The 12,494-nt window shown below is 33.9% G+C and overlaps 2 protein-coding genes across 7 annotated transcripts; one reads left to right on the plus strand and one right to left on the minus strand.

The window, feature by feature from the left end:
- Positions 1-160: 160 nt before the first annotated feature.
- Positions 161-6,937, plus strand: LOC112711442 (PIGF/3-ketodihydrosphingosine reductase fusion protein). 6 transcript variants are annotated; one of them, XM_072203363.1, is made up of 10 exons: positions 1,467-1,742; positions 2,835-2,985; positions 3,834-4,457; positions 4,588-4,653; positions 4,956-4,998; positions 5,508-5,562; positions 5,734-5,782; positions 6,018-6,085; positions 6,225-6,333; positions 6,524-6,937. In XM_072203363.1, exons 3-10 carry the CDS (start codon positions 4,161-4,163, stop codon positions 6,635-6,637), a joined length of 801 nt encoding a protein of 266 aa, XP_072059464.1. In that variant the 5' UTR covers positions 1,467-1,742; positions 2,835-2,985; positions 3,834-4,160; the 3' UTR covers positions 6,638-6,937. The 6 variants fall into 6 exon arrangements, with proteins under 6 accessions (XP_025619885.1, XP_072059463.1, XP_072059462.1 ...); XM_025764100.3 differs by lacking the exons at positions 1,467-1,742; positions 2,835-2,985 and adding an exon at positions 161-418; XM_072203362.1 differs by lacking the exons at positions 1,467-1,742; positions 2,835-2,985 and adding an exon at positions 252-523.
- Positions 6,938-10,200: 3,263 nt separating this feature from the next.
- Positions 10,201-10,832, minus strand: LOC112709412 (class V chitinase-like). The gene is made up of 2 exons (XM_072202131.1): positions 10,599-10,832; positions 10,201-10,566 (listed from the first exon to the last, which is right to left on the minus strand). The coding sequence occupies exons 1-2, from the start codon at positions 10,793-10,795 to the stop codon at positions 10,218-10,220; spliced, it is 546 nt and encodes a 181-aa protein (XP_072058232.1). The 5' UTR covers positions 10,796-10,832; the 3' UTR covers positions 10,201-10,217.
- Positions 10,833-12,494: the final 1,662 nt, after the last annotated feature.

Consider the following 12,494-nt stretch of genomic DNA (forward strand, 5'->3'; position numbering starts at 1 on the left):
TTCCTTTAATTGTCCTCACCATGTGTAGTCCATTATTGTTATCTTTTGGTGGGTTTGGCTCAGTTTCCATGTAGATTGTATTTTTTGGTTTAATGGGCCTATTGGCTCATTTATTCCCAACCTTTCTATTTAACTTTTTTCTTATTACCTCTTAAAATTTGTTTATAACTCACCTAACTTCAAAAAATATCTTCCCAATTCTCCTAACTGCTCCAAAACTTCATTCTCTGACATAAATCCTTTCAGCTGCTGATTTTCCGAACCTTCTCCTACTTGCTCCTCTGCACTATGACTTTGCGCTACTCCATCTCCTTGATTTTCGCGCAACCTCCTTCCCTCTTTGTTTTCCAATGCTTCCCATTCCACCAGCTACACTATCAGCTGAGAACTGTAGATTCTCACCTTCCTTTCCAATCAGGTTGAGTGCACGCGCCTCTTCTTCTTTCACTTTGTTGTTTGAAGTTTTTTTCCCAGATCTCTATGCTTCCTTGTACATGAGCGGTTTCGCCTTGTTAACTCCAAGGTCAGTTAAATATTTGATTTACTTGGATCTCAACTTGCCATAACTTGAGGCCTCTTGTAGTCCTTCTTCCCATGTTCCAATAAGTTACACTTTAAACAGTAGTAGCTTTCCTAAATTCTTTTATACTTAAATTCAATTCAGGTATTTGGTAAGCTTTCTTTGGCCAGCCATAACCCAGTTGGTAGTGGCTAGGGGTTAGGAATGGAAAAAAGTCAAGCGGTCTGTCAGAGGCCTGCAGTCTAGCTTGTGTTTGACCTGGCTTGACCTGACCTGTTATAAAATAGGCACAAACTTAACCTCTTATAAAAGTCTTATTATGTTAATAAGCCAAGCTCAGACTTACTAATTAGCTTTATTGGCCTGTCAAGTTGCCTGAACTTGTTAATACATAATTACATATATAAATAATTTTTTTATTATTAACAAAATTATAAGATATTTTAAATTTATTATATTTAATTATATAAATAATTTTGTATATTTTAAACACTTTAAAGTTTAAATTTTTTTATAAATATTAAATATAATATTTTATATATAAATATGTCTATTAAAAAATATTATTTTTAAATAATATTTTTTTATAAAAAAAAATTAGCAAGCTTTTTAACAGGTTTTAGGCCAGGTCAGACTTAATATTTTGAAAAAAGCTTATAACAAACTGCAGGTCAAATTCAGGCCAATTTACTATATGACAGGCCAGGCCTGTTAAGAATAAAGCCTGACCTGTGACCTTATTATATCCATGGTTTTAAAAATCAGATTAGATCGGTCAGATAAACCGATTTGATCGTGAACCGAACATCTTTACGGTTCAGTTCTACATAAAACCGTAAAAAAAAACGCTTATAAATTGTTGAACCGGCCAGGCAAATCGAACCGGGACCAGGCCGGTTTTCAAAAAAAAGAAAAAAACGCAGCTCACTCCTCAAGTCTTCAATTCAATCTATTTCCCCCAAAATCCAAAACAAAAAAGAAACCTTAGCAGTAGCCTCCCCCACCGCCGCTCTTCTGCCGGCATCTGTGGCGCTCAACACCACCGTCTTCGTCTGGGCGTCGAGCCCGAGTCTCCAACCCCTCTCTTCATTCACCAAGCGCAACTTCCATTCTCGAATTCGCCGTCCGCCGTCTTCTCTTCGTTTGCTCAGCCACGCTTTTGCCGCCGTTCGTCGTCGTGCTCGTCGCGTGGTCTCCGACTCGGTCGCGCTTTAGAACGAAGGCAATGACTTCATTTTTTTTCATTCTTTGTTCTTCGTTCTTTGCTTAAAAATCATCGAATGATTATTGAAAATTTGAATGTTTTGTGGTTTTAATTTTGTATTGAGTGATTATTTGATTATTGATTAGCTCTGGTTCTGTTGTTTTTCTGTTCTGCTATTCTCCGTCAGTAGGTGGATTACTTTGTTTTTCTATTTTTCTGTTTTTGTCTGGTAAATTAGAGAAGGATAGTGCATGTTGGGTTTCTTTTTGTTCACTGCTTGGAATTTCGTTGCTGAGAATTGTTCATGTCTAATGATGTGTCTTCTGATAATATGTAAGTCTGTTTCAGGTGGTTAATTATTATATGTTTTCTTTCTGTTAATTTTTAGTCCCTTCCTCCTCAACCCTCCCGACCAGAAACCCCTTCACCTTTCAAATTTGTTATTTTTGTCCCTGCCTGTAGAAAGCTATTGTAGAAGAGATTCAGCTTGATTCCTTTGTAGGATTTATTGGGTTCCTTTACCAAAAAGTTTTAATAGATTGTATTAGTAACTAATACCATTATTTAATGAAGTGATATATACTTGATCACTACTAAACTGGTCCAGCAAGGGGGATTATTCTCATATCTTGAAGGTGATTTTTCCATTATCATTATGGGGGATTTTTGTGGCATGTATGATTCCCTTACTTGCAAGAAACTGTTACTGTCATATTCCCTTTCAATGCTGTTGCCAGTCCTGAATGCTCAACATTAGTGGTTGCTGGGAGGAATGGGAATAAGAGTACCTATTCAGAAGACTGGCTTGCAATAATGATTTGCTAAACTGTGTGACTTTTCTGTATTAGTCTAGCTACATTGAGAAGCATTATGTTGTACTATAAATTTTTGGATTGGTTTCAACTTTCAAGTTTTCTCCAATAGGATTTATTTGAGTGAATTACATGATGCTACACATCCTGATGTCAATTTTAGCAGTTTTTGATGGCTGTAAGTAGTCTAGGGTTGTAAAGCACCACTTTGATATTAACTTTTATCTTAATCACTCCTGTTCAGGCTTCTCTGTGTAGCAGAATATGATTATCTTATTTATTTATCTTTTGAATACAGGTGTGATTTTGGACTTTTCAAGTTTAATTTGGAATTAAGAGAGCATTGTGTATTCCAGGATTTGTGTTAAGGCAATGTAGTGGGGAACAGTGGAGCTTTTTCTTAAATTTCGATTAGTAACAAACTGAATGACAAATTGATAATCATAAGGGTAAATACCTTTTCAGGTATCAATAGGCCTTGTGGAATAATAGAAAATCATTTTTGTCCTATTTTTGTTTTTAGTGTTTATTTATAATTTATTTATTATTTTATTATAAAACGGTTTTTCTGATTGAACCACGGTTAAACCAGTTAGACCAATAAACTAGTGAATCAATAACAAGCGGTTTGATGATCGGTCCGGTTTTCAGCTTGGTTATATCCAAAGCTACTTTCACCCAGAGAAATGATTTCTCCAACATATTGCTGCTTCTTGGATCCTCTGTTTCCATTGTTATTCCCATCTTGGCTCCAATGATTTTTGCAGTGTTATTGTTGAGATATGCCTGTGGAAACCCATGCATATGCACCCATAACTCTATTCTATCATGGTTTACTTCATGTATGGACTCCCTCTGGTTACACATCTGCAAGTTAACTAGCTGCCCTCTTATACTCCATGGTCCTCCCTTCAATATTTGAAGCCCTTTCCTCTGATCTTTGAAGCTGATAAGGACCTTGTTCCTTCCTACCTCCGAAATAACAACTGCTTATGGATTTTCCCATAACCCCATAATAGCATTCCTTATCACCTTGAAACTTAGTTCCTTATCCGATATCATCTTGCCCACCAAGTTGAAGCAGTCAGATTTGTGTTCCTCTTCTATTCTCTGGTTGATTGCAATCACTTTTCCTTTTATTGGTTCCAAACCAAAGGTTGCCATACTTTTGTGCTGTGTATTTTATGTGTGGTGTGTAGATATGCTAGTTGTGTGAGTGTTGGTGTGTAATACTTGATGATTCAGTGTTATATGTGGGTAAAATCTATAGCTAACCTAAAATATTTTCTTGTTGTAGGTTGGTTTTGCTGAAAGAGATGATATCAGAGTACGGGATCCACTAGAACCTTACGTTCTAAGAAGCTCTCCTAATGAGAGAACTCGCTCTCCTGCTGAGTGAGGGTCATGCGTTAGGACTTAGGACCTTCTTGTTTATTTGAATGTGGTCAAATGAATGTAATAAGATGATTTGGATCTTGGAATAAGGTGAGCGAGTGAGTGGAATTTTTTTTGGTGTAGTAAACGGGGCCTAGGCCCAAGAAAAGGATTAGACAGTAATATTTGAGTGAGTGGAATAATATGGTTTGCGAGAGTAAAGTGAACATTAAAAGCCCAACTTAATTGTATGGGCCAAGCCCAAGAAAAGTCAACATTCCTTAACACTACAGCTTCGAATTTCGATCCATTGGATCCCGGAGTGGCAGTGTTCTCCTCCATGGATCGCCGGAAAAAGAGAGAGAAAACGACGGTAACTAAACCCTCAACGGTAGATGCCCCCTTGCCACCGAAAATCTCACCTTCAGAGGCATTCATCGTCACACTTTCTTCCGTTTTGGGGTTAGGTTTAGCGTTCTATGTAGCTAATAGTGGCTTCTCTATAGACCTCGTCACTGATCCTTCTCGCACCATCTTCTTCATCTGGGTACCTTCTATTCCTCCTTAGTTATTCTCTTTTCAATGTTTTTGTAATGCTCCGTTGATTCCTTTTTTTGGAAGAAAAAAAAACTTTCTTATTGCCTTATTCTGCATCGTTTTTCTTTTTTAAATCCCAGCTTGTGGAGCTTCCAATTGTGATCCTTCTCTACAGTCGCTATCGACAGAATCCCCGGCAGTGCATGGTAGCTTACATTTTCTTCAAAATTTTCCCCCTTATATGATTGTCTGAACTTAGTCGGAAGCATATGAGAAAAAAAGAAAAAGAAAAAAAAATTGGAAAAGGCCTTTATCTTCATTTGATAGTGATAACAATGTAGTTGGGAATTCATGTTCATTGGACTTCAAAATTAAAATATTTTTTTCTATATTTTTTATATATGTTTGTTGTTTAATTTACCAATAATACAGCAATTTCGAGCACATGCGGTTTCCTCGTCTGGAGGATCTAATTTCTTAGTGTTTGGTTTTCGTGTGTCATGTGCAGTACCTGCGAGCCGTTGGACGTGGCTTGCTAGCAGTTCCAATAGGTTAGTTGAAACTTATGCTTCCTCTTTTGTCTTTGTTCTTGATCAATTTGGATGTCATTGCTTTTTGTGTTTGTACCATCCTTTTTGAGTTTTTCTTCACAGCCACTGCACTGCTGGCCTGTTATTTCCTTCAATAACCTGAAATAGTTTTCTTTTGGGCAGTCAATGTATTATAGATTGAGCCATAAAAGTGTTTTCTGGCATTAGAGTAGTTAAATCAAGGTCATAGGTTCAAGCCGTGTAAAGGCCACTGATGTGATTATCAGGTTAGGCTGCATATATTACAATCTTTGGATGCAGCCATTCTCCGGATTCTGCATTAATGCGGGGTACTTGTATACCAGACTGCTTTTTTTTAGAGTAGTTAAAATTAAACAAAGTTATTAAGAATCCTTTCCTCATTTTTATTTTACCTGTGTATTTTCCTCATCCCTATTTGTGTTGTGCTCTTTCTTTGCTGACTCATTTTAATTTTTTTTAAGCTAACTGATTCACTGTTTTTATTACAGGGGCACTACTAAATTGTTTAGGAGCTATTGCTTTGGGGGCACCTGTCACATTTCAGTATGTGAAATAAGTGGTATATACAGTTTTTTGTTTTATGTTATTTCAATCTGCATAAGACTGCAACGCTATTGCTGTTGAGGAGGAAATAAGGGGTTAAAAGTATGTATGTATATTCTAATTGAAGCAAAATGTGTGGTATTTTATATAATTCTAACTTCCGCCACTCAGGTTTCTCCCAAAGACTGTAAATTGGTCTCTTATGATGTCATTGTTCACAGTGAGTGTCTATTTTATTACCATTTTCTTATTTTACATCTTCTTGAAGACTACTCAATTGTTGTTTTATATTTGACTTGTGTGGTGTAATGTATTTTTGTCCATTGATTTTGTGGGGGATACTTTGCATTCTTGAAAACAGTTTTCAGATGTATGATTACCAGATTTCTTTTAGGCCTGTGGCTCGTGATTGTGTATAAATTAAGTGTATAAACTCACATTTTGTACTATAACAGACAGTTCCAGCATCATGTGTTCTTGGTTCATCATGGGCTCATTGGAAGCGGATCTTTGCACAAACACAGTATGATTCTTGTATTTTTTGTTTCCTTACCATGTTTCTTCATTAAAAACAAAAGAGAAAAAACATTCTTACCATGCTGCACACAGACATTCTTGTATTTTCCTTACATTTTCCCCCCTCTCCTTGTATTCACATTTAGGCCAAATGGATCTGTAGAGTATTTGATTTGTTTGCCAGCTCATGGAGCAGTTATTGGGGGCTGGTTTGGGGCTTGGCCAATGCCACTTGACTGGGAGAGGCCATGGCAGGTAATCTCCTTTTTATGAACTCTTCTCCCATCTCAACTCACAAGTTACTTACCACTGGTCATGTGTCTATAATTTCTTCTATTCCTATGAAGAGAGTTCACTTTAGATGTAACACTACTCTTATACATACTAAAACTATTTTTAATCTGTTTGGCCATCATGATCTTAATAATGTTCCATTATTTGTTAGGAATGGCCTATTTGTGTGAGCTATGGAGCAATAGGTGGCTACATGGTGGGATTGGTAGCATCATGTGTCTTTGTTCTTGCTCATGCTAGATCGCAGCATGTCAAACAAACGTGAAGTCCCGATTGGCCACAGGAAATTTTGATTCATCTTCTGAATGAAAAATGGAAAAATTAACTAGTATTGGTTCAAATGCAAGTTAAGCGCAAGGAAAAAATGTTTGTCCCCTAACATTTCTAGTTTTTTTTTTTTGGTTGAATTTAATGTATTTTTCTAATTGAAATCATGTACACATGTGGACAATTTCTTGTGCAAGTTTGTTCTTGGATATTTGGTTAAGTCTTAATTCAGAATTTTTGTGAAAGTTCTAATATTAGTCCAATCCAATCAATCAACAAACTGAGAATTGTAAGCAAATCTTTGCATGAACATTACTGACCATTGTACAAGAATGAAAATAAAAAACTACACGTCCAAAAGTTTTTTCCAGCACTATCTTGCTACAATCTGAGACAGTGTTGCTTCGTTAACCGAATAATGTTCTTGCTTCATAACAAATTCACCTTGCTCCTGGATATCTTTTTCTGTTGAAAACGCTGGCTTCTTTATTGTAGCAAGAATAGTTTCACTTCTTAACATAGAAGAAATTTCCAACACAGAAGGCCTGTCATTGGCATCTTCTTGCACACATAATAGACCTATTTGTATGCACCTCAATCCGCAAACTCCGTGCCTCTTCCTTCTTTCCACAATTCATAAGCCTGAAGAAACCAATTCCTCATTAGTCACAACCATGGACTTCTTCATTAAAATCAAACGAAACTATATAAAACATTAATCACATGCTATAGATAGTATCTTTACTTACATATTCCATCAAGGTTAAGTTTTCGTGCTCGCCATAATATCTTGTTACTTTGCCACCTATTATCTGCAGAAGTAGAACTCCAAAGCTATACATATCGGATTTTACTGAATACAAGCCTTTTTTAAGGTATTCAGGAGAGACATAACCACTGCATTAGAGAAAGAAAAGCAATATGATGTATTAGAAAGCTAGATGAAAAGAAAAAATCTTCTAGAAGAAATGTTTTAATTAAGTCCAATAAAAAGCTTACTATGTTCCAACAATCTTGGCCGTGTTTGCTTCTTGCTCATCTTTTGAGAATATTCTTGCCATACCAAAATCTGAAATTTTTGGTTTCATCTCACCATCTAACAGAATGTTGCTAGCTTTTATATCTCTAATCTAGAATATTCTTGTAGATAAAGTAGTCCCTGAGTAACACCCTCAATAATAGCTACACGCTTGCTCCAATCCAGAAGAAGCAATTCATGGATCAAAATGCTGGTTAATTGTCTTGTCCATAATTTATCCTTTGATCGTATATCATTTATATGAGCAGCTACTAAAACATCAAAACTTGAAACAATATGTTACATATTCACTCATTTAGCGTTTAGACAAGTGAAGATTACTGACCAAATAGATAGTAGTCAAGGCTTTTGTTTCGCATGTACTCATACACCAGCATCTGTTCTTCCCTATCAAAATTCAGTTCTTTGATTATTATTGTTGGTGGAGTTTATTGCCTCAGATTTTGCAGCTTCTCTCCACTCTTGAAAGAGCAGTCCCATGTTTTTCAAGTCATTGGTAGTGTTAGCAGAAACCCATGAAAGATCAAGGCCTTGGAAGCCATAGGTTCTAGCGAGTGTTATTGATACCATGGAAGATAAGACAGTGTAGTTAGCAGCACCACCACCAATGAAAAGAAGTGTAGAGAGAGATGGATTGGTGTGCTTGAGAGTGGCTGTGAAAGAAGGAAATGATGCTGCAGCATCGGAAGGGATGGAAAGTTCATAGGTTGAAAGCGTTGACATCAGCAAAAGCGCATAGGAGGTGAGTGTAGAGAGAAGTTTCTATGTTAGAAAACCGTAAAACCAGTAACCAGCTTTTATCCAAGAGTGTGCTTGGTAGAAGAGAATCTGGAAGAACATAGAATAGCGATGAGAAATAAAGGTAGATGCATGGTTATTACTTAAGGAGAATTGGACAGAAGAGCAGCTTCATTTTTATTATTATTATTATTACCTTTTAATTTGTTGTTATTCAAGGATAATTGGCGGTGTGGGAATGTTTCAAATGTGATGACCGGGTCTATCTCCTTATTCTTTCGTATTTGAAGTGGTTAGTTAAAATGTTCAATAATCTATATAGTATCTCGTATTATGTATGTATTTTATTTTATTTATAATTATTCAAATAAAATTGGTTGAAGTAATTTGTGTATAAAGAAAATATAAATATTCAGCTTGCCACTCTAGTACTCGATCACTCTATCTCTGAGGTTCTCTTAACAAGAGAGAAGCTACATACACTAGTTGACATCCGTGGTACGTGCTTAACAGCCATAAACAAGTTAAGTTAAAATAAACAAATTCAGATTTCAAGATCTTTTCTCTCTATTATTATTTAGTACTTTTTTTGGTGTCGTATTATTATTTAGTATGATACATTGGAATTCACCAAGAACTCTTGACTTTTTAGATCCAGTGTTTTAAAATCATGTCATGATACCATTCATCCAAAAAACTTCCGCTTATGAAAAAATATAACACTAATAATTATATTTCTAATATTCCATAAACTTCCATTATACACATTGTATAAATATTTCATTGACTCCTCGTACTTTTCCATTAACTAAACATGGCTTAAAATATATTTGTGTATATCAGCCAACCAATAAGAGTCTTATATGTATGCAGAAAATACGAGAAAAGAAACGCACCAGTTTATCAAAAATAGATCTTCTTCAATTTTTTTAACACTTAAAAAAATAAAATATTTTTTACTATTAATTATATAAGTGGGATTAAAATTAAATATAAAAAAGAGAATAATAAAAGATAAAAGATTACAATTAATACCATCTAATTTTTTTTACTAGAAAGCATCTATTCTCCATATAATATTCATTCTTGTTTTCTTACTAATTAAGTAATTAATTGGTGCATTATTAAAGGATTGATGGAGAGTTTTGGATAAATTAATGTTGAGCATCATTGTTTTTATTAATAGAATATGTACTTCCTCATACATTATTAGAAAAATAATTAAACTTATTATTTGTATATGTATCGTAACTATTATTATTTATTAATTTGCTTTTTGGTAGGAGATTTAATTTCTTTGCAAATTTACTTTTACGGTTGAGTGGTAACACTTGAAACTTCATTTAATTATTATATTGAGGAAACGAAATAATAAATGAGTGGATATTTTTATGATAGTATTTTTATATAAAAATATTATTAAATAATTTAATATATTTAGTTAAATATATTTAATTAATTATCTAAAAATTTATAATATTATTTTTATATAAAAATGTGAATCAGGTAAGTATTTCTCTAATAAATATTAAGTCAAAGGAATAAAATGTGCCTCCAATAATAATAAAAGGCTTGCTTATGATTATGTAAAAGAAAAACACCCACAAGACCACAAGATATGAAACACAAATACCTGTTGCTCTCCGCGTAAGCTGCTATCCCAAGTATTATAATTAAACCATATATATTTCATATTTGATAATAACAAAAAACAATCAAAATTTATCTTATTTAAAAATCATTAATTAACAAATGTTTGGATATTTATATTAGTATGTATTGATTGAGAAAAGAGAAAACACTAAGCGGTTGTAGCAAGGGTGGAAGAGGTGTCATCCCCACTAACATGCCATGAAAAATATCCAACCATTCCTCTACCCTTGGCGTATGTGATCTTAGCAGAGACACTCTGAGTATCATCATAACCAATCCAGGTATTCCCTGCATAACAATAATTAGTCACATAAGCTGAGTGATACACTTGATTGTTTATGAAATCTCTAATCTGCCTATACGTCAGCAGCAGGAGCAAACAATCCATTATTATTAGCGGCAATTCCGAGTACACTCCTCCAGTCCATGTAGTCGTTAATGGCGGCGATAGGGTAATACTGCAACGAAGATATCTGGTTAGATCCAGCAACGGCGCTCTCCCGGTGTTTCTAGAATCTTCTAGATTAGCTGCTTGCCATTCGCGGAGGAAGGGTACTCCCAGTCGAGATCCACGCCTCCGAAGCCGTTGGATCTGGCTAGCCGGATGGTGGAATCTATAAAGGCCTTGCGGGACAACTTAGGGTTCCGGCGCTTGACGGTGGCTTGGAAGGTGTTGGGATCAAGGGCGGCGAAAGCACAGTAGAGGTGCATCCACCCCACTGTCATAGTACCAGTAACCTCCCTTAACTTGTCCCCATGCTTACCAAGTTTGCTGGAATAACAACACAACAATGGTTTTGAAGCTCGCTATATATTGCTATCTTTTTGGTGCCCATTATTTTTCTTGTTCACTTAGTAAGAAGAAAATGAAATCAATTAATTAAGTAAGCTAAGCAAGTGGATGGATTTGAAAATTGTAGATCTATGGATAATGTAAGATACGCACGGTAAGTTAATTGCTTGAATCTCTGTACTTATCAAATAAGATTAGTTATGGTCCTTGTCTTAAAAGTGGTAAAGTAAGGACATTATCTTTAGATCAATAGAATACATCACATGCACATGGACATGCATGTGAATGGGACTTAGCTAGATATGAAAATTTTGTGTGTAAGAGAGCAAATGCATAATCTCGCTGTGTATTATTTATTATTTTGTCAGTTTAATGTTTAAATTTTAGAATTTAGAATTTAAGATTTATAATTTTATTTTTATTAATATTTGTTCATTTAAATTAAAAATAATGGTAAACTTATAATATTAATGTGAAAGCCAATTAATTATAAGAACAAAAACACTAATTTATTCTTAGATTACCTAAGAATTTTTCATTACATGTGTAATTTTTTGTTATCAAGTTGATTTGAACAAATAATATGGATCACTTTATCATTATTACTTATAAGAATATTTCTTTGAAAAATTAACTTCTATATATCTTTAAAATATATATTAAGACTATTCTTAAAAAAAATTAAATCTATTTATTTTAATAAATATAGAATAAATGTTTAAAAAAATTAAAATTTTGTATATTTTATAAAAATATTTCTTAATTAATAATGTTGACGTAGCTGAACTTTTCACTTAAAATAGTTTTTATAAAAAGAGCTAAGCTTCTTGTACGAAACATTATTATTGATTGTGTAATTACATGATATATATTAGCATTTTAAATTTGTGTGTGTGTGTGTGTTATAGATGCATGTGGACAATCTGTTATTAAACAATCCCTACAGCAGCTTCAACAAATTATTTGCTAAACAATATTTTACCCTGAAAACTAAATTATTTAGTAATAGTTTAATTCATCGAACTTAATAAACTTACACAAAACTATAGCAATTCACAATTTCACATGAACGAACCAAAAGAAATAATATGTATCAGGAATCTCTCTTGTCTGCCGTTGCACCTTTATTTGGCTTCTTCCTTAATTATTATTTGAAAATAACGTTCCTTTTTTAAAATCTTTTATAGTATAATATATATTTTTTTAATAATTTTTTATTTTTATCTCTCTCGATTTTATGTTTAATTTTATTCTCATTTTAACCTTGGATGAATACCTAATAATTTTTTCAAAAAGCTACGAGGTTCTCAACAAAAGAAATATTCATTCCAGTCTTGATATTTAACTTCGTGAGATTGGTTAGTCCCTTTGTCAATGATCTCTTTCTAAATCAAGTATATCCACAAATGTAAAAGAAATATTCATTCCAATTCTCGTGTTTCTAGCATATCCACAAATGCAAAATCAAATATCCTTGACCTGAACGGAGTGTTGTATTTATAAAACGAGTCATACTTGAGCATATCTTCCAAATATTTTGCCTATATATAGAAACAAGAGAACAAGCTCCTGGCTCGTAAAGAATATTTGTATTTGTATTTTTCTCTTTCAAATTTTTATCTGCATAAGTTA

The sequence above is a fragment of the Arachis hypogaea genome, chromosome 9 (assembly GCF_003086295.3).
Source record: "Arachis hypogaea cultivar Tifrunner chromosome 9, arahy.Tifrunner.gnm2.J5K5, whole genome shotgun sequence".
In the NCBI taxonomy this organism is placed as follows: domain Eukaryota; kingdom Viridiplantae; phylum Streptophyta; class Magnoliopsida; order Fabales; family Fabaceae; genus Arachis; species Arachis hypogaea.

Excerpts from the sequence above, each read along its gene's own strand:
- LOC112711442 (XM_025764100.3), top strand. The coding sequence starts at position 4,161 with ATGGGCCAAGCCCAAGAAAAGTCAACATTCCTTAACACTACAGCTTCG. Across the intron at positions 4,458-4,587 it reads GCACCATCTTCTTCATCTGG|CTTGTGGAGCTTCCAATTGT; the intron begins GTACCTTCTATT and ends TTTAAATCCCAG. Across the intron at positions 6,086-6,224 it reads CGGATCTTTGCACAAACACA|GCCAAATGGATCTGTAGAGT; the intron begins GTATGATTCTTG and ends ATTCACATTTAG.
- LOC112709412 (XM_072202131.1), bottom strand. The coding sequence starts at position 10,795 with ATGACAGTGGGGTGGATGCACCTCTACTGTGCTTTCGCCGCCCTTGAT. Across the intron at positions 10,567-10,598 it reads TCCTCCGCGAATGGCAAGCA|AGCGCCGTTGCTGGATCTAA; the intron begins GCTAATCTAGAA and ends AAACACCGGGAG.